Source organism: Octopus sinensis, linkage group LG9 (genome assembly GCF_006345805.1).
Source record: "Octopus sinensis linkage group LG9, ASM634580v1, whole genome shotgun sequence".
NCBI lineage: Eukaryota > Metazoa > Mollusca > Cephalopoda > Octopoda > Octopodidae > Octopus > Octopus sinensis.
Window position 1 is genome coordinate 91,292,969 of NC_043005.1, and position 22,500 is coordinate 91,315,468.

The window sequence follows — 22,500 nt, forward strand, 5'->3', positions numbered from 1 at the left end:
TGGGACCAAAGACTTGAGGTGTTTCGTGTTGCAAGACAGCGTGTGAGAGAGAATCGTGATGTGGTAGGAGAGAAATGTGTTCGCATGGATGATGGTTCACTTGCAGTAAATGAGGATGCAAAGAGAGAGGTTTGGAGACGCCACTATGAAAGGTTGCTCAAAAAAGAGAATGAATGGGATAAAGAGAGTCTGCCGAATGTCGGATAGTGCTTTTTACGTGCCACTGGCATGGAAGCCAGTCTAGGCAGCGCTGGCATTGGCCACATTCAGATGGTGCTTTTTACGTGGCCAATGCACCATATATATATATATATATAATATATATAGTTTCCGCTACCTGGGTGACCAAGTTAGTAGTGGAGGTGGATGCTCAGAGAGTGTCACCACTAGAATACGAATAGCCTGGGCAAAGTTTAGAAAGCTCCTACCCCTACTGGCGACAAAGGGTTTTCTCATTCAGAGTGAAAGGTAGATTGTATGATGCATGTGTGCGAACTGCCATGCTTCACGGCAGTGAAACATGGGCCGTGACTGCAGAGGACATGCGTAGACTTGAAAGAAATGGAGCTAGCATGATCCGCTGGATGTGTAATGTCAGTGTGAATGCGCGACAGAGTGTAAGCACCCTGAGAGAAATGCTCGACATAAGAAGTATCAAATGCAGTGTGCAAGTGCGACGCTTGCGATGGTATGGTCATGTACTGCGGATGGATGAGGAGAGATGTGTGAAGAAGTGCCGCTCCCAAACAGTTGAAGGAATCAGGGGGAGAGGTAGACCCAGGAAGACATGGGATGAGGTAGTCAAGCATGACCTCAAGGCATTGGGCCTCACTGAGGCAATGGCGAAGGACCGAGATCTCTGGAGATGTGCTGTGACTACAAAGACCCGGGATGCTTCAGGCACCAGTACCGCATAGCCCCTGCCCATTCAAAGTACCTTGGATTCCGGAACATCTCGCTGTGCTTGAGGAGACCTGTTGAGTCAAGTGCATGTACATGAACATCGAAACAAATATCAATGGAAATAGTAGTTGTGATACCTGTGCCGGTGGCACAAAAAAAGCACCGTCCAAACGTGGCCGATGCCAGCTGGCTTCCGTGCCGGCAGCACGTTAAAAGCACCCACTCCACTCGTGGAGTGGTTGGCGTTAGGAAGGGCATCCAGCTGTAGAAACACTGCCAGATCAGACTGGAGCCTGGTGCAGCCTTCTGGCTTCCCAGACCCCAGTCGAACCGTCCAACCCGTGCTGGTGCGGAAAACGGACGTTAAACGATGATGATGATGATATTTATATAATCTCTATATATAAACGGCAGTTTGTCTGTGCGTGTTTCTGTGTGTCTGTCAGGTTGTACCCTCACCCTGACCACGGCTTTCAACCGATTCTGATGAAACTTGACACACACATAGCCCAATGTCATAATTCAAAACTAACGCAGCGAAAATTTTGAAAAGTTCCCCCAGTTCTGAAAAAAATCGATAAATTCGACATGGGGTCAAGAATTAGAAACACAAACTGCAAACTGTCTAGGGGACGCAACTCCACCTTTTTTAACTAAAAAAAAATTTACCATCATTTTTTTGCTATTTTTTGGCTATAACTCTCTAAAAATGCTTTATAGTTATTTCCCTTACGAACCTGAGCAACGCCGGGCGATACTGCTAGTATATATATATATCCCTTTTAGTTGTTTCCATTTATTTGACTGCAGCCATGCTGGAGCACCACCATTGAATATATATATATCTATATATATATATATTCATCTATTGGTTTTTCTGTTTCTCGTCTTTGTTCTACCAAACCTAAACATCAGCAGCAGCAGAAGCAGAATCATCATCATCATCATCATCATTTCCACAGCTGCATAGGTTGGAGGGTCTGGCAGGAACAGCCACATTGAGCTGCAATATCAGCTTTGACATGTTTTCTGTGGCTGTATGCCCTTCCTAACACCAACCACATTACTGGGTTTATTTTCTTTTCTTTTTTTTTTATTTCTTTCTTATTTGGTGACACCAGCCCAAGTGAGGTTGCCTGATAAGAAAAGAAAAAAGAAACCTCCTTGAGTAAATGGAGATAGTATTTGTGAGAAGAGGAGTGGAAAGATGTATGTATCATAATTTTTCTGAAACTTCAGATTTTTAAATATGCTAGACCACTGGTTTTAAATTGATATTCAATTTTTCACCCTTATTATTTTAAATTTATATATATATCATCACCATCATCGTTTAACATCCGTTTTCCATGCTAGCATGGGTTGAACGGTTCAACCGGGGTCTAGGATGCCAGGAGGCTACACCAGGCTCCAGACCATGTTTACATTTTAGAAAATTCCTGCTGACTTTTTGGAATCTGCATGGTGGCACCACAACCAGAAACCATAGTCATATATATATATATATATATATATATATATATATATATATATATATATACTAGTTTTAATGATATTTGGCAGAACACTCACTTTTTACAAGAGAAGAGAAGTATAGTCAACCGAATCAGTTACAGAATTTTATGTCATTTATATTGTTTTCTGCAGATGAATAAAAGAAAAGGCCAAGTTAATCTTGGCAGGAATTATACTTAAAATAGAATAGTGTTGAACAAGATACTGTAGTGCATCCGTTTCATTTCTTTATTGACTGAACCATTAGCCCCATTACCACCACCACCACCAATCTATGATATTTCTGCTGCTATATAATGTTAATAATATGATGTTGATAATTAAAATGAATGTTAATGAAAGTGATAATGATATTTAGAATAACTAACCAAGGTTAGCAAAACATAGAAAGGAAAAAGTGTAAAATAATAAAATAAAAATTAACTACACAGCCTTCTTCCCCCTTTATCTATGTATTAATCATTAATAATTAAACATTCCTGACCTACTGCTGTACATGGTTCTCTTTGATGTATGTATTATATTTAAAATGTTTAAGGGGGTTTGGGTGATTTAAAAAAATATTTAGCTCTCAGAACTGTATTTCAGATTTTCTGATTCACACTGTACTCTACATAATATAGATATTCTCAGAACTCTTTTAGAGAGAAAGAGAGCAGTGGAGTATAAAGATAAGCAGAGAAAGAGAGTGATAACTGGCGTGAGAGAGAAAGAATAAATGTAAGGCCAGGTATTGGCAGACGCAGAGAGAAAAACAGACACAAACTGGACAGACATAGAGATAGACAAAAGCAAATGATAAGAAACTGACTGCTCTACCACATGTCACTGGATATTTTACTGACAGAACATGCCTGCTTATAAGCCTGTTGGTAAATAGGGAGGTTGGTAAGTATATAGGAATGAAGTAACACATGGCACTGAAATGCGATATGTGGGTGTTAAGCTTTAACTGAACATTTCACAACTATGTGTGCAACTGCAAAAGGTTTCTAAAGTATTAACGTGTAATCTTGTCAGTGACCAAGTCACAGTTTGCATCATGGAAATTTTGACACCAATCATCATCATCATCATCATCATCATCGTTTAACGTCCGTTTTCCATGCTAGCATGGGTTGGATGGTTCGACCAGGGTCTGGGAAGCCAGAAGGCTGCACCAGGCTCCAGTCTGATTTGGCAGTGTTTCTACAGCTGGATGCTCTTCCTAACAGCAACCACTCCGTGAGTGTAGTGGGTGCTTTTTACGTGCCACCAGCATAGGTGCCAGGGGAGGCTGGTCACGTGAAATAATAAATGTTTAAATGAAGTTAACAGCCTTAGTATGTTTTTGAATGGCTAATATGTGGCCTTCATGCTGCAATCATTTTAGTTTCCATGCATGATCTCATATCAAATCACTCATCTGGCAAGTCCACCACCAAAATATTTTCGAGATGTTTTCCCAAAAGCAATCTGATTTTATGGGTTTGTGGTATAAGACACAGCTAATGACTGAACACTTCCTTGTGTTACAGTGATCACAGCCAATCTGTATACCCCTATATTCTTCACACTGTACCGTCTGACACTTATATTCTCCATTATTTAACCTTTCTAAAGTTAAACAGCAACATTAATCATCAATAAAAAATGTGTTAACTTTGCCCTTCATTCACTCCAAGGTAATAAAATTGGCAGTAGTCATGTATTTCCCTTAAGTCTTCTGTTGCTGAAAGAATTCATAGGGATGTCATTGTTGCATATGGTATAGGCATTTTAGAACCTGGTGGTATCCATCCCTATTCAGGCCTGAACAAAGCAAATTGCTTTCAGAGATAGACAGAAGAACCAGAAGAAAGAAAGAAGAATCTTAGTGCGGGACTGATGTTGTATTTATCAACCTCAAAAGCCAGTTAAGTAGTCTTATGTCCTTCCCTTTTTTTTCAAGATGATAAGACGTGATTTGAGAGAAACTTATCTATTTCCAGCTGATCAGGATACTGTACAAAGATGACCTCATTAGCTCATGGTCAGCCTTCAAGCAGACCTACAATCAGACATTCTACTCATGAACATCCTGCCTTATTTCTTTTTCTTTTCTGGGTTTTTTTTAATATAGCAAAGAATTTAATGTACAAGTAGGAGTGAACAGGGATTGGTTTTTAGCACCCTCTTGCTTATCATAGTTCTCCAAACTATAACAGGAATTTAAAACTGGCTGCCTTTGGGAGCTCCTCTACACTGATGACCTTGGTCTTATTGCTGAATCACTGCCAGAACTAGAGAAGAAATTTCAGGTATGGAAGCAAGGATTGGAATCAAAGGGCCTTAAAGTTAATTTAGCAAAGACCAAAGTCTTGATAAATAGGAAAACTGACAAATCACATTTCCCTTCAAGTAGACGACCCTGCTCAATATGTAGAAAAAGTGTCAGTAGAAACTTCGTACAATGTACTCAGTGCAAGCTATGGACACATAAGAGGTGCAGTGGTATCACTGGGAAACTAACAGAGAAAGTAGCCTTTATTTGTGGCAGATGTGCAGGGACATTTAAACACCTGGAATGAACAAAAAACTGGCTCCCTCAAATGTCAGTGGGGATCCTTAGAAGTAGTAGACAGTTTCCATTACTTAGGTGACCAGTTTAGTAGCAGTGAAGGTTGTTCCAAAAGCATAACTGCTAGAACAAGAATAGGCTGGGCAAAGTTCAGAGAGCTACTACCTTTGTTAGTAACAAAGGCCTCTCCTTCAGAGTGAAAGGCAGATTGTATGATGCTTGTTTATGAACAGCTATTCCACATGGCAGTAAAACATGGGCTGTGACAACTGAGGATATGCAAAGGCTTGAAAGAAATGAAGTCAGCATGCTCTGCAGGATGGGTAATGTCAGCGTGCATATACAGCAGTGTAAATGGTTTGAGGAAAAAACTGGCATCAGACGTGTGCAAGAGAGAAGACTGCCGGTACAGTTATGTAATGCGTATGAATGGAGATGGTTGCATCAAGAGGTGCCGATCTCTAATTGCTAAGGGAACATGTGGAAGGGATAGACTCAGGAAACACAAGTTGCAGTGGTGAGAAAGGATCTTCAGACATTGGGTCACACAGAGGGGATAACGGGGCGAAGACTCTTGGTAGTTTGCTGTACTTGAAAAGACCTGTCAAACAAAGTAAAATGAAGGTTATCCTTGCATACAGGCACGTTCCCTACATCCTCTCCAGCTGAGCGTTCCTAATTTTGCGGGTTCATGGGTGCTGGTGCCATGTAAATTGCACCCATACCAGTGCCACATAAACACATCCATGCTGGTGCTACGTAAAAGCACCCAGTACACTCTGTAAAGTGATTGGCATTAGGAAAGGGATCTAGCCATAGAAACCAGGCCAAAATAGGCATGGTGCCTGCAAAGCTCTTCAGCTGGCCAGCTCCTGTGAAACTGTCCAACCCATGCCAGCATGGAAAACGGATGTTAAATGACGATGATGATGATGATGATTGTGTGTAGGATTACATTTTCCGATTCAAAATGTCCCCTTTTTTAAAATTGTAGTGTAATCTGGGAGGTATTTGACTATTATTTCTAGCAAGTTCAAAGATCACTTAGAAATTAGCTGGTTAATGCTGTCAGGAGTGGGGAATATCACTTGTGAAAACACCTATTATTTCCCCAACCACTTGACACAACAAGAGTTGACACAATTAAAGCTTTGTAGAGTTTCTTTTCAAAATGCTGCCTCCTAACATATTTCATAGATTGCTTGATGATTTGGAAACAAGAAAACAAACATCCACCATCAAAGAATCATTTTGTTATATTGTCCCTTGCCACAAACACAAATTAAACCAGGAGAGAAAAAGGAGCTATTTAAAATATGTTAATTACATCAGCAAAAATATTGTAATTATGTTACCTGTGGACACAAAGGCCTCCAGTGTAAGCATACTTGACTAGTACTTTATTTTATTGACCTTGGAAGAGTTATTTGATGTTTGTATATACATATATATAGCAATCTGGCCTATTTCTATATATTTTGCTCCTGTTATATATTATATATATATATATATATATATATATATAATAAACATCTTTTAAAATTGCATTTTCAAACCTTCTTTAGAATACTTAAGATTAGACTAGTGCTTTATCATAGGTCAGCAACCAATATCTCGGCATATGCCCCTCAGCCAGGGCTACCAGAAGGACAGAAAGACCGATTCTATGACACCCTATTACAGACTACCTCGTTGACAAATGACATTGACCTTCTCTTTGTGGCAGGTGACTTCAATGGACATGTTAGACTGCATGGCAGGGGCTTCCATGGCATACACGGGGACTACGGTTTTGGTTCTCACAATGAGGAGGGAACCAGGCTGCTGGAGTTCTGCGATGCAAATGACCTTATGATTTGCAATACCAGCTTCAGGAAACCCACCTCTCACCTAGTCACCTACCGCTCTGGCAGACACACTAGCCAGATCAACTACATCCTCACCAGAAAGAGGGAAAGAGAGCTACTTAGAAATGCCAAAACCTTCCCAGGCAAGGAATATACTCCTCAACATAGATTAGTAGTTAGCGACTTCAGGATCAGGGCCAAATGGCTGCCCAGAAGAAGACCAGCTCGAAGGAGAAGAGTCTGGAAACTTAAAGATCCTGTAAATGGACGGAGATTTAGAGAAGTTCTACTCGAAGCTTTCGACGAAATAGAAGGGGATATAGCATCACATAATGTGGAAGCCAACTGGAGGTTTCTACGGGACAATCTGCTGAGAGCCACTGACCAGATCTGTGGATGGAGCAAAGTCCCATCTCGTCCCAGGGTAACGTGGTGGTGGAACAGTGTTGTAGACAGGGCTATTTGAGAAAAGAGACAGGCTTGGAAGGACTGGAGGAAAGGCAGTAGTAGGGAATTGTATCAGACTGCGAAAAGAGAAGCTAGGAGACAGGTATATTTAGCTAGAGGGGAAGCAGATAAGAAAAAATTTGCCAATGTTCTGCGCCGTGAGGACCAAAGACTTGAGGTGTTTCGTGTTGCAAGACAGTGTGTGAGAGAGAATCGTGATGTGGTAGGAGAGAAATGTGTTCGCATGGATGATGGTTCACTTGCGCTAAATGAGGATGCAAAGAGAGAGGTTTGGAGATGCCACTATGAAAGGTTGCTCAACAAAGAGAATGAATGGGATAAAGAGAGTCTGCCGAATGTCGACCCAATAGAGGGACCAGCTATCCGAGTTGACAGTTCCATGGTAGTTAAGGCAATTGGAAGCATGAAGACAGGGAAAGCCCCAGGCCCATCAGGAATTACTGCTGAGATGCTCAAAATATCTAGCAGTGTTGGCTATAGCCTAGTCACCCATATAGTTAACCAGGTGATACACGAAGGAGTCATACCCAATGACTGGTGTAGTAGCATAATAGTCAACTGCTACAAAGGTAAAGGTGACGCCCTAGATACAAGTAATTACAGAGGTATAAAGCTGTTGGATCAGGTAATGAAGGTTACGGAAAGGGGCATAGCCCAACTGATTAGAGAGAGAGTCAACCTAGACGAGATGCAGTTTGGTTTCGTGCCAGGGAAAAGCACCACTGATGCCATATTTCTAGTGAGACAGCTGCAGGAGAAATACCTAGCTAAAGATAAAACTCTGTACCTGGCTTTCGTTGACTTGGAGAAAGCCTTTGACAGGGTCCCCCGATCCCTTATCTGGTGGTCAATGAGGAAACTAGAGATAGATGAATGGTTAGTGAGAGCTGTGCGTGCCATGTACAGGGATGCTGTTAGTAAGGTGAGGGTTGGCAACGACTACAGTGAAGAATTCCGGGTGGAGGTTGGGGTCCACCAAGGCACAGTCCTCAGCCCCCTCCTATTTATCATAGTCCTCCAGGCAATAACGGAGGAATTCAAGAGAGGATGCTCCTGGGAGCTCCTCTATGCTGATGACCTTGCTCTAATTGCTGAATCACTATCAGAACTGGAGGAGAAGTTTCAGGCGTGGAAGCAAGGATTAGAATCGAAGGGTCTTAGAGTCAATCTAGCTAAAACCAAAGTCCTAATAAGTAGGAAGGTAGACAAATCTCAAACGCCTTCAGGTAGATGGCCCTGCTCGATCTGTGGAAAAGGCGTAGGTAGGAACTCTATAAGATGCACCAAGTGTAATCTATGGACACATAAGAGGTGCAGCAATGTCAAAGGAAGGCTAACTAGGAAGATAGTTTTTGTATGTGGCAGATGCTCTGGTTCAATAAAGACTGAAAATGCGCAGAGACCATCTTTCGCCACATTCCAGGGAGAAAAACTAGAAATAGTTGATAGTTTCCGTTACCTAGGTGACCAAGTCAGTAGCAGGGGTGGGTGTGCCAAAAGTGTAACTGCTAGAGTAAGAATAGCCTGGGCAAAGTTCAGAGAGCTCTTACCTCTGCTAGTGACAAAAGGCCTCTCGCTCAGAGTAAAAGGCAGACTGTATGACGCATGTGTGCGAACAGCCATGCTACATGGCAGTGAAACATGGGCCATGACTGCTGAGGATATGCGTAAGCTCGCAAGAAATGAAGCCAGTATGCTCTGTTGGATGTGTAATGTCAGTGTTCATACCCGACAGAGTGTAAGTGCCTTGAGAGAAAAGTTGGACCTAAGAAGCATCAGATGTGGTGTGCAAGAGAGGCATCTACGCTGGTATGGACACGTAGTAAGAATGAATGAAGATAGTTGTGTGAAAAAGTGCCACACCCTAGCGGTTGAGGGAACCTGTGGAAGAGGTAGACCCAGGAAAACCTGGGACGAGGCGGTGAAGAACGACCTTCGCGCTTTAGGTCTCACCGAGGAAATGACCAGAGACTGAGACCTTTGGAAGGACACATGAGGCCATAACCCATGGCCCCTACCTGGGATGTAGTCAGTCCACCTGTGCATACCTTCCTTCTTGGGACACATAACTCTACTTGTGAAGACCTGTTGAGGCAAGTGAAAATCAAATCAAATCAAAATCGATGAACATCAATGGAATTTGTAGTTTTGTGGTACCAGTGCCGGTGGCACATGAGAAAACCATCCGAACGTGGCCGTAGCCAGTACCGCATCGACTGGCCTCCGTGCTGGTGGCACGTAACAAACACCATCTGATCGTGGCCGTGCCAGATCGCCTGGCCTCCGTGCCGGTGGCACGTAAAAAAACACCATCCGAGCGTGGCCGTTCGCCAGCCTCATCTGGCACCTGTGTCGGTGGCACATAAAAAACACCATCCGAGTGCGGCCGTTCACCAGCCTCATCTGGCACCTGTGTCAGTGGCACATAAAAAACACCATCCGAGTGCGGCCGTTCACCAGCCTCATCTGGCACCTGTGTCAGTGGCACATAAAAAACACCATCCGAGCGTGGCCGTTCGCCAGCCTCGTCTGGCACCTGTGTTGGTGGCACATAAAAAGCACCCACTACACTCACGGAGTGGTTGGCGTTAGGAAGGGCATCCAGCTGTAGAAACACTGCCAGATCTGACTGGGCCTGATGAAGCCTTCGGGCTTCCCAGACCCCAGTTGAACCGTCCAACCCATGCTAGCATGGAAAGCGGACGTTAAACGATGATGATGATGATGTTATATATACATATATATCATCATAATTGTTCTAACAACTGCTTTTCCATGCTTGCATGGATCTGATAGAACTTGTTGAGGTGGTTTTTCTATAGCCAAATGCACTTCTTACCCTTCCTATCACCAATTCTCATTTTCAAGTAACGTAATACTTCTACATGACCAGACATGTTTTCACAGAAGGTTGGAAATGAAGGACTCTGCTTGTATGATGGTGACAATTATTTACACCTGTCACATGATGCGAAAGCAAGGAGACACAAACATACTCACACTTCCGCACTCACATATATATATATATATATATATACACATGCATATACATGCACGCATGCACACACACACACACACCCTACAAATGATCATGATATCCGGGACTGTAAAAATCTGCAAGACTTTCTTAAGGTTATGGTTTAAAAGCTGATGAGCAAAACAAGGTGCTTTCCTTCACTACTTTGCTGCCAAGCAGGTGACTTAGTCAAAATTTATTCCAAATTAAAAAGAGAAAGAGAACACATACATACAACAGGCTTCACTCAGCCCAGAGCTATGGTAGAAGACAGCTGCCCAAAGTGTCATATAGTGGAACTGAACCCCAAACCACTTGGTTGTGAAGCAAACTTCTTACCACATAGCCATATATCTGTATGTATGAGAGTTTAAGAAAGCCATTACAATGCAAGAATTTTGAAGTGAGGTTTAGGAATTGTAACTTTGTAAGTGAAAGGGGTCCAGTCAGGCCAGTAGCCTAACTTTTGAGTAACAGCAACAGGCTGTGTGTTTGTGATGTTAGTTGCAGATTTGGTGTAATATGGTACTTGTTATCATTGTTGTTAAAATCATTGTAGTAATCTAAATGCAACAAAATTTGTTTGCGAAATGCTTCTTATCATGCACGAATTGATTGTGATAGCACGAGTTAATCACATGAGATGAGTGTGATAGTGAAGTGCTAGAAAAGAGGTCAACTTAAATTTTAATTCTATACGTCAACTGTCGTAGCTTTCTTAAACATTATTATTTTACAACATTTCATGTTCATCTATCATCATCATTGCCATCATTATGTCCACTTTTCCATGGAGTGTGCAGATGTAGTGATTTGCAATTAGATGCTGTTCCCGAGTGTTCTGCCCCACTCTAGCATAGCTAGAGTGGAGCAGAGGAGGTGGTCAGCCCCAGGTGGCACTTTTATGGGGAGGCACCACTTTTAGGTCTGCTGTGGGCTATATGTATCCCTTGTGGGGGCCCAGGGAAAGCAACTTGATGGGCTTCCCGAATGGCACTCACTCTGGCTACACTTGTGCACGCCAACTCTTTTAGTCACATCATCTGATGTATCATAAAATTCACTGTGTGCGTGTTTCCTCGGTGCATGGCCAAACTGCTGGATCAATCTGTACCAAATTTGGCATGAAGGTTTTTCATTACTCAGGGAAGGTTCTAGTACATTATATAGTGAGACCCCCTTCGGTCACGACACAGACCATAGGATTGCACCTAGAAAGTTACCCTCCCAGGCACAAATCCGGACAAGGTTGTTTATGGAAGACCAGCAGTCACCCATGCATACCGGCCTCCCTTCTCCACACCACCAGTGTTATCCAAGGGAAAAGCAAAGGGGCCGATATAGCTTGGCACCTGTGACGTCGCAACTCATTTCTACAGCTGAGTGAACTGGAGCAACGTGAAATAAAGTGTCTTGCTCAAGAACACAACACACAGCCCAGTCTGGGATTCGAGCTCACAACCTCACAATTGTAAGCTCGACACTCTAACCACTGAGCCATGCGCCTTCACAAGTACATTCTATAATACAATATAAATACACAAAGTATGAAGCTATATCTATATAGATAGCTAGGTACATACTTACATTGTACATAACATTAGTTTCAGTCTCTGTACATAACACTTTAAATAAGTGTCATTTACTCCTCTAGCCTCAGGCTTACTAGTACCTCGTGAGTAAACTTGGTTGACGGAATTTGAGAACCAGCTTACTGTGTGCATGCGTAACATAAAAATGATGATAATAATATACAATGTGTATGTGTGTATCATTTCTGTAGATACTTTCCAGCACTTAAAGTAGTTTATATTTCTGGATAGGTCTCTACTTTAAAATGAATTCTATGTCTGTTTGAGTTCTTTGACTCTCAGCATTCATTACTAAATATAATGTTTAGTTTCTGTTTCCATTTTAAAATAAAATAACTTTTTTGTTACTATTTAATCACATTGCTATGTGTTTAATTATCCAAAATAAATTTCAGTGTATATTGAAATAAAAATGGAAGTAAATTTTATCTAAATCCTCTTTTCCAGGATATCACCCCACGTTTCAAATTTATTCATCATTAAATATAGTTTGAGTACACAGATATTGCAAATCATATTTAAACTCCCTGTTTAAGAATAACATGTGTTCACTAGCCCCAAAAGTTGAGAATTTCCAGTGCTAATCAGCCCCTGCCACATGGTTAGATATAATGTGATAATTTACCAATGTCAGCAGCAACTAGACTAACATCTCACCACTGGAAGAGGTTGTTTCTTATCCCTTTAACACCATAGAAACCAATCGGAACTTAGGTTTCAGTTTATAGTTACCTACATAGGAGGAGAAACATAGTTAAGGCAGTTAGTCTCTGCATTGTTTTTATGGTGTTAAATATCTACTATAATAATACTCTTGTGTATTTCTCTGTCACAACATATGAATGAGAATGGAAGGGGTGATGGATGAATAAGGAAGGAAGGGGTGATGGCAAACTTGGTAGTGGGATGATGGAAGTTCTACGGTGAAAACAAATCAAACAATGTTTCGACTCTGCATGAGTATATGTATGTGTATGTAAAAGGGTATCATGTGGATGTGTGTGTGTGCAATGGAAGTGGGACGGTGAACATTCAACACTGAAAAGAAAATCAAACAGCGTTTCAACTCTGTGTGAGTAAATGTCTGTGCATGTACAAGGGAAGTATGTGAATATTTGTGTCTGTGATTGTTATGTACCTTATGTTGTGCCTTTTTTATATATAAAATACTACAATTAGCCGTCAATTTTGACAGCACAGAGCCAGTTAGTTAAATATATTAGACACAGACATGGTTATATGGTTAAAAAGTTCTCTGCAGGACCACATGATAGAGGTTCAATTCCACTGCCTGGATGCTGTCGGTTGGTGTCCTCTGTAATAGCTGCAGGCTGACCAATTTCTTGTGTGTGAAATTTGAGAGGCAGAAACTGGAAGAAGCTTGCCATATGTGTACTCTCGTTTCCTTGACCTGTGCATACTGATTGTAAACAAATGCATCACTGTTCATACAAATGGTATTACTTGTTTACAGGCCTCTGTGAAAGCAGGTCTCTGCTGATTGTTGTTTGATAGACTGAGGAAATTGTTACTTTGTTTGGGAATAGGGAAGTGCATCTAGCTGTAGAAAATTTTGCTCCAGCAAAGTCTTGTCTGAACCCTGCAAGCATGGAAAAGTAGATGCACAAATGATGTTGATGATGACTGGCAGTGACAACAATGGATTTCTTTTGCTGAGATTAACAAGAGTAGGAAAATAAAAAGCTTGTAAGTTTTCACAAGGTCATTAGTGACCAAAGGCAAGTGGGATACTTTAACAACGATTTTCACAAAGAATTTAAACTGACCAGTTTACTGGAATCTTGTCTTATATTCCTCTTTACCTTCGCCATCAGATTGGTGATAACTTTTGGCTAAACACAAGTCCAAATCTTGTAGTGGAGATGAGATGAAGTTGATTGAATTAACCTTTTTATATTAGTCATTTTACTTAATTAACCTTAATAATAAAAAAAAAAGACAACCTCAGCAGGATTTGAACTCAGAACAATGAGATACTGCATTGGTTAAAGTTCCCAGCATAGTATTCAACTGTGTCAGTTAACTGTCTGAAATTTGTTAATTAGTATGAATTAATGTGAAAAAAATAGTCGTTCATCCAGATTTATTTTAGTTTATATTTTTTATGTTACCTTTCCAATTGACATTCTAATTTTAATGACAGGATTTATAATGACAAACATTACAACTTTCTTACTTGAAATAATGGATGCCAGGAGCGTAACCAGCCCGCTTATGCATACCTTTTCCTTCTTTGGACGCTAAACTCTGCTTGTGAAGACCTGTTGAGGCAAGAGATATCAAAATCAAAGTGAAATTTGATGACAGGCACGAGCACCATACGAGCATGATCGTTGACAGAGCGGCTAACCAGCTTCCATGCCAGTGGCACATAAAAGGCACCATTCGCCTTACTGGCACTTGTGCCCCATGCTAGTAGGGTGCTAAGAGCACCATCTGAGCGTGATAGTTGCCAGAGCGACTAACTGGCTTCTGTGCCAGTGGCATGTAAAAAGCACCCACTACACTCTCGGAGTGGTTGGTGTTAGGAAGGGCATCCAGCTGTAGAAACTCTGCCAGATTAAGATTGGAGCCTGGTGCAGCCATTTGGTTCGCCAGCCCTCAGTCAAACCGTCCAACCCATGCTAGCATGGAAAGTGGACAATAAATGATGATGATGATGATGATGAATGGATGTAAAAGTATTTTCCTTGTGTTGTGCTTGTCAATAAAGTACATCCTTTTTGTCGGTTTTTACTTGATTTAACAAGTTTTTACTCCTGCTTCACTTTTGAGTATTAATAAGTTAGATACCTAGCTCTATTAAAAGAAAAATTGTTCCAGCAGGATTCATTATAGGTATTTGATACTAATAAATAAGGTTGCTTAAATTTTTCAGTGTCTACATCAAACCGGAATTGAGCAATTTTTCACTTCAATCAGTGATTTCTTTTCAAAGAACACCTGGAATGAAATAATTAGGTCAAACAACAGGCTGTTGGGTTCCAAGATGAAAGGATCAAAATGAGTAGAAATTATCCAAATCATTGAAGTGTGTAATGATTATTAAAATAATGATACTGATTTAGATAATGTATCCAAGCATGTGGAACATTTTTTTTAGATCTTATAGACCACTGAGATTAAAGGTAGACATGGAAGGATTAAAATTGTTTCAAGTAAGGTGCAATTGAAAAAAAAAAAACATGTTAGTGACTTGAAGGATTTCTACAGGGTAAATATAATAAAATGAAAACCCATATGTAATATTTCAAAAAGGCTTTTGAGTGAGGCAGATTATGGATAGTGGAATGCAAAGTGTGGACCTAAGTAGAGGTGGCATATAGCTTATTGAAAATAGAAATAACCGTGGCCACTATCAGCCTCCCCTGGCACCTGTGCCGGTGGCACGTAAAAAGCACCGACTACACTCATGGAGTGGTTGGCGTTAGGAAGGACATCCAGTTGTAGAAACAGTGCCAGATCAGACTGGAGCCTGGTGGAGCCTCCTGGCTTCCCAGACCCTGGTTGAACTGTCCAACCCATGCTAGCATGGAAAACGGACGTTAAACGATGATGATGATGATGATAGTGGTAGAAAAGACAGGAAAAGTAGGGTGTAGTCCCACCTGAGGGTCCATGGTCTGATTTCAAAATCTTTGTCAAGCAAATATCATTATTCTGATTACTATGAAAAGTGTTGTAAAACGGGACATGTTCCTAGTTTTAAAAGTTTTGTAAGAAGCTTCATGCTTATTTTGTGAAATGGTTAATAATTTTGGTTAATCTAGCAATTCCTATTTTTAACTTTTCACAAAAGGAAAATAACAATGGAGATAAATTATTGATCATCTCAGTTATTTCCCAACTGATCAATATAGCTGAGCTGGGTTGTACTTTATTGACCTTTAAGAAAACATTTTTAGCAGTTGCTCATGCACATGAATGGCAGTAGCATAGCTGAATGGTGATGTCCACCCCCAGGCAGTGTTCTTATGGTAGCAGCACTTTCAGGTCTGCAGTATAATTTTGTTTACGCTTAGAGACCCAGTGGGGGTTCACACTCAGGAGCTGCTTCGGGTAGTAGATACACTAGCTTCACCACTGATGGATTCATGACCAGCAGACCAAAGATGATGTAATATTGAAATATTGGTCATCTGTAAAGTAATGAAGGTGATTACATAACTCACGTTTTTATTTGTTCGTTAATTGATGTATGTATGGATGTATTTTTCTTTCTTTATTCATTTGTCCCTTCATTCCTTCCAAATAATCTTGGTTAGGAAACAATGAAACCACATTTCGGAAAAGAACTCTCGGCTTACTAGAATTTGTATTTTTTAAGATATTCATTCAAGTGTTGACATAGTCTGTTTGGATCTTAGAAAGTCATCATCTGGTGCTGTAACCTCACTATCAGGGTTCTTACATAACATCCAAATAAGCCAAAAAAAAAAACTAAAAACAAACATTAATGAAAATACTGATTGAAAAATGTTTGTTCAACTGTGAATTAACCTTTTCTATATTTTCTCCTTTCTTTACATAGTCCCTACATGTCAAAGGTCAAAACCTTCTCTTAATTTCATAACAAATTAATGAAATATAGTAATACTGTCAATCTGAGCTTAACTATTTATTCCTTGTTGGCTGCTCGCAACAGCAATGAATGTTCATTCACTGTTTTCCTATATTTTGTTGGTGATACATATTGTCTTAGCATGTGGGTGGCTGTGAGTACATGCTACTGACAATACCCAATGACACAGAAATGCACATCTGACATTTTCACCAGCCACTACTGGGACAGTTTTCTTCTACCTTCAATATGTATTGTATTTTTAAACAGAACAAGAGATATTATCTGCAAACAAATACTGCAGTAAATTTACTTTATATGATATGTTTATATTAAGTATGATACATAAATGGCTGTTTTAATCTAATACAGTTTCTGTTGCATGTAATGGATTATAAACTAGCTTTTTTTTCAATTTTTATTTCAGATTAGTACCAAAGATTATCAATGGTGCCATTGCTGGTATTGTTGGGGTCGCATGTGTTTTCCCCATTGATCTGGTCAAAACTCGATTGCAGAACCAACAGCCTGGTCCAAATGGTCAACTTTATTACAAGAGTTTGTAAGTTTAGCTTTATTTTATAATGGTATATTTTACTTTGGTGATGTGTGTTGGCTATAAAAGATTGATTAATAACTATAGAAACAAAACAGTAGTTAGCATTATTCTTCTCCCTTTTTCTAGAACTCCATACACATATTAGATACTTTATAGGGCTACTAAATATACCCAGTACTTTGCTGGTATTATATTTTATACACCCCACAAGGAATGAAAGTCATGAAAAACAAAACTTTTTTCTCAGACGGATTTGAACTCAGAATATAAATACCTATAACTACGTATTTTAACTTAGCGGTGCATTATTTGGCGTCTGGGACCAGCTACGTTAGAAGGAATTGCATGGGAACAGAAACAGAAGGGAGCACGTGAGTGAAGTGTTTTTATAGATATGCTACAACCGGAAGCAAGGTTTAATTTGCAGAGATGGTACAAGGGGATTTCAGAACAATGAGGGAAGGAGAGGTTTAGCTTAGCAAAATTCCATGAAGAATTTAGGAGAAACGAAGGCTAAGAGAAAGAGAGATTAGGAAGAATGATTAATAAGGGCTGTATAGACCATGTACAGAGATGCTGTTAGTAAGGTTAGGGTTGGCAATGAGTACAGTGAAGAATACTGGGGAGAAGTAGTGGTCCACCAAGGATCAGCCCTCAGCCCCCTCTTATTCATCGTAGACCTCCAGGCAATAACAGAGGAATGCAAGACAAGTTGCCCCTGGGAGCTGTTCTATGCTGATGACCTGGCTCTCATAGCAGAATCACTACCAGAACTAGAGAAGAAATTTCGGGTGTGGAAGCAAGGTTTAGAATCAAAGGGCCTAAAAGTCAATTTCAAAAACCAAAGTCCTAGTAAGTAGGAAGGTGAACACATCACAAACCCCTTCAAGTGGGTGGCCCTGCTCAATCTGTAGAAAAGGTGTAGGTAGAAACTCCATAAGATGTACCCAGTGTAAGCTATGGATGCATAAGAAGTGCAGCAACATCAAAGGAAGATTAACCAAGAAGATAGCTTTCATTTGTGGCAGATGCACAGGGGCTGTAAACACCGCAGATGCTCAGAAAACAGATCCCATCACATGCCAGAAACTAGAAGTAGTTGATAGCTTCCTTATTTACAGTTTGCCATCACAAGCCTCATTGTGATCTCAAACATGGCAAATGGATGCAGGGGGAAAAGCTAGAAGTAGTTAATGGCTTCCACTACCTAGGCAACAAAGTCTGTAGTGGGGGTGGGTGCTCTGAGAGTGTAGATGATAGAATAAGGATAGCCTGGGCATAGTTCAGGGAACTCTGCTGGCAACTAAGGGCCTCTCGCTCAGGATAAAAGGTAGACTGTATGATGCATGTGTGCGAACTGCCATACTACATAGCAGTGAAACATGGGCCATGACTGCTGATGACATGCGTAGGCTTGAAAGAAAGGAAGGTAGTATGATCCACTGGATGTGTAATGTCAGTGTGCAGATACGACAGAGTGTAAGCACCCTGAAAGAAAAGTTGGGCATAAGAAGCATCAAATGTGGTGTGAAAGAGAGATGACTGTGCTGGTATGGTTATGTGATACATATGGATGAGGACAGCAGTATGAGGAAGTGCCACTTCCTAACTGTGGAAGGAATCTGTGGAAGAGGTAGACCCAGGAAGACATTGGATGAGGTGAGGTAGTGAAGCATGACCTTTGAGCATTGGGCCTCACAGAGGTAATGACATAAGACCAAGACCTTTGGTCTTATGCTGTGATTGAGAAGACCCAGCAACTAAAGTGAGATTGCGACCATGGCCGATGCCAGTGTTGCCTGTTCGGCCCATTTAAGAATACCCCTGATGTGTTGGGTGATATGATATGCTTGAGAAGACCTGTTGAGTCAAGTAAAACCATAACCAAAATCATAGCTGTAGCCAGTGCTCCTTGACTGGCTCCCATTCCAGTGGCATGTAAGATGCATCATCTGAATGTGGTCAATGCCAGTGTCCCCTGACTGGCTCCCGTGCCAGTGGCACGTAAAAAGTACCATCTAAACGTGGCCGATACCAGTACCCTATGCCGGTGGCACATAAAAAGCACCATCCAAATGTGATCAATGTCAGACCTGCCTGACTGGCTCCTGTGCCAGTGGCATGTAAAAAGCATCCATTACACTCTTGGAGTGGTTGATGATAATAAAGGGCATCCAACTGTAGAAACATTGCCAGATCAGATTGGAGCCTGGTGTGACTTCCTGGCTTGCCAGACCTCAGTAAAACCGTCCAATCCATGCCAGCAAGGAAAACGGATGTTAAACGATGTTGTTGATGATGATGATGATGATGATACAATTCCACTTGCAAAGTATTTATTGACTTTAGGCTATAGTAGAAGACACCTGCCCAGATATAGGCACATAGGCATGGTGGTCCTGGGATATACAGATACAGTACACAGTTTATGAATTAAAATGAAATGGAATGAAAAAGAAAATTTAATACACATATATGGACATGTATTTATGAACATATACACACACACGTGTGTGTGTATCTCTGACTCTTCCATTGAATTTCTCGACATTTTTGTCAGCATACTCACTCCACTCTCACCACCTCCATCCACTATAAACACACAGACTCACACTCCTACCTTATCTTCTCCTCCTCCCACCCTACCCACACCAAGCTCTCCATCTCCTACTCCCAGTTCCTCCATCTATGCCAGTGACACCCCAGTCTTGCGCCACTTCCACTCTACTGGTCATTTGCTACAGCATCTGTCTGTGTTTGGACTGTCTCTGCACAGGGGCCACCCCGACTCTTGCCTTCACTGTGAACAAGAATTAATCTTCTTCTTTTGTGCCTTATGGGCTCAACTTGCTACCCCTCTTCATTTGACCCCAACCCCACACAGGTTCCTACACACCTGCACACCACCTACCTCGGTACCCTCACCATGCACACACCACTATACAAACACCCATACACCCTGTTCAACTCATTACTCACTTCACACACCCACAAACACCTTCCCTCTCCACACACACACTTGCACCCAACACCTCTCAGCACCCACACACACTCTTTAATAGCATCACCACACATACCACTATACGAGCACCCCTACACACTGTTCAATTCAGTATACACCACACCCAGACACCCACATGCATCCCCACTCCATACACACTAGCACCCACTATCTGCCAACCCCAACCTCCCCTCACATCACATCCTTTCACCCCTATTCTACCTCCCCTCACCTCTATCTTCCTCCCCTCCCCTATCCCACCTACTAACCCCTATCTCTTGCCACCCCCATCCCATCTCACACCTCTATACATTCCCCCATAACATAGCATTCACTCCAATAAGTACATAATGCTTGAACACAGACAATACACACACGCAACATGCATAGACAGACAACTTTCACCCACAAACATACACGATACACATACACACTATATGGCCACAGACACACACCACCTAAATATGCACACATCAACTATACATACACACAAATACACATCACTCCACTCAACATATACACTATGTTACTTGTACACATACACACACACATCCAGACTAATGCGTTTGCACATACACAATAACTGCACGCATATCTTCACATATCCATATGCACACATACATAAAAGTATACGAAACCTATATCACTCGACATAACGTATGCACTAGGTCACTTACACACACGCAGGCCCACATAATTTTCAGCTTGCCCACACCTACATACTCATGCACTCACCCCTATTCATACGTACACACTCACACCATTCTCATATACACACATGCTTGAGCAAATTTGTTTGGCTGGGTCACTATTATTATTTCCTTTTCATTTTGCCTCTTCCTTCCTGCCAGTTCTTTATGTTGAACCATTAATCCCTACACATTTTTTATCACTCTCCATTTTTTTCATTCTCTCTCCTTTTTTTCCTCTTAATCCTTTCTGTCGAAGAGCATAGGCTCAAAATGTAAAAAACTTTTCCATTCTTCCTGAGCGTTAAACTAATACACCTGCTTGTTGTCCCTACAACTGCCTTTGTCTTTTGTTTTCTGTATCTCCTTTTTTCTCTCCTTGTTTTTTTCTCTCCATTTTTCTCTCTTTTTTCTCCCCTTTTTTCTCTCTTTTTTTCTCTCCTTTTTTCTCTCTTTTTTTTCTCTCCTTGTTTCTTTCTGTGTCCCTTTCTGTAGAAGAGCGTAGACTCTCTATTCCTGAGTGTTATACTAATACATCTGTTTGTTTTGTACACCACCTGTCTTCATCTTTTGTTTTTTTCGTAAACTCTCCCTATATATATATATATATATATATATATGAACATATACATTTGCGGATAAACATATTACATAATGCTGTGAGGATAAGAAGATCACTTTGCAGTCACATGGTTTGAGGTTCATTCCCATTGCTTGGCTCTGTGGTCTGGTATCTTTTTCTATCACTTTGAGCTAAACATTTGCCTTGAGTAGATCTGCTAGATGAGAACTGTATGAAGCCCTTCATGTGTGTGTGTGTGTGTGTGTGTTTGCTTGGATGTATGTGTTTGTGTTTTGCCATTGTTTGCACACTGTGGGCAAAACAGTACTGCAGTCTATGCAATGATGTCTTTGTATACCATTGGCCATCAAAACATGCCCAGCCATTGAGCTTTTTAAGGCCCTAGAGCAAATAGTGGCTTACTTGAGAACAAGTGAGGGTTAGCAACAAGAAGAATAACCAACAGAATAAAAACAGCCTCAATAAGCCTCATTTGACCCATGCCAGCATGGAAAAGTGAAGAATAAGATGGTGGTAGTGGCAATGAGATGGCAGTGGTAGTCATGGTACAGACTTGTTACTGTAATTTTATTCTTTTTTGTCAATAATTCAAGATAAACTTGGAATAGGTGGTGTGACTTTTCTGTTGAAGTTATACATTATCAAAGCATTGATAAGTGACAAAATAACAGACTGTTTCTAACATACTTTTCATAAAGTACTTTAAAAATATGTCCCCTTTATTGCCCCAGCTTTTCTTTACGTGACAACCAAGCAAATCAACAAACTGACTGCAATCTCAAAAGTAGATTAATCATGACCTTTGAAGTAAGTGTGTGAGTGAGTGTGCATATGTATATATATAGACATACTGTAGCCAAATCGTTAAGAAGTTTGCTTTGCAGTCATATAGTCCTGGGTTCAATCCCACTGTGTAACATCATCATCATCGTTTAACGTCCGCTTTCCATGCTAGCATGGGTTGGACGGTTCAACTGGGGTCTGGGAAGCCCGAAGGCTGCACCAGGCCAGTCAGATCTGGCAGTGTTTCTACAGCTGGATGCCCCTCCTAACGCCAACCACTCCGAGAGTGTAGTGGGTGATTTTATGTGCCACCGACACAGGTGCCAGACGAGGCTGGTGAACGGCCACACTCGGATGGTGTTTTTTACGTGCCACCGGCATGGAGGCCAGTCAATGCGGTACTGGCTACGGCCACGTCTGGAT

General features: G+C 41.1%; 1 protein-coding gene and 1 long non-coding RNA gene across 4 annotated transcripts in view; one reads left to right on the top strand and one right to left on the bottom strand.

Moving 5' to 3' along the window:
* The window catches only part of LOC115215554 (mitochondrial glutamate carrier 1-like), a 75,165-nt gene that overhangs the window by 31,228 nt on the left and 21,437 nt on the right, over positions 1-22,500 (top strand). For all 3 annotated transcript variants that reach the window (XM_036506106.1, XM_029784752.2, XM_029784751.2), the window contains exon 3: positions 16,890-17,024. In XM_036506106.1, the coding sequence (XP_036361999.1) occupies positions 16,890-17,024 (135 nt within the window). The remainder of the gene's footprint in view (positions 1-16,889; positions 17,025-22,500) is intronic.
* On the bottom strand, positions 4,951-10,367 carry LOC118764907. The gene is made up of 3 exons (XR_005000745.1): positions 10,356-10,367; positions 10,152-10,153; positions 4,951-5,030 (listed from the first exon to the last, which is right to left on the bottom strand). It is a non-coding gene; the product is annotated as an uncharacterized LOC118764907 (long non-coding RNA).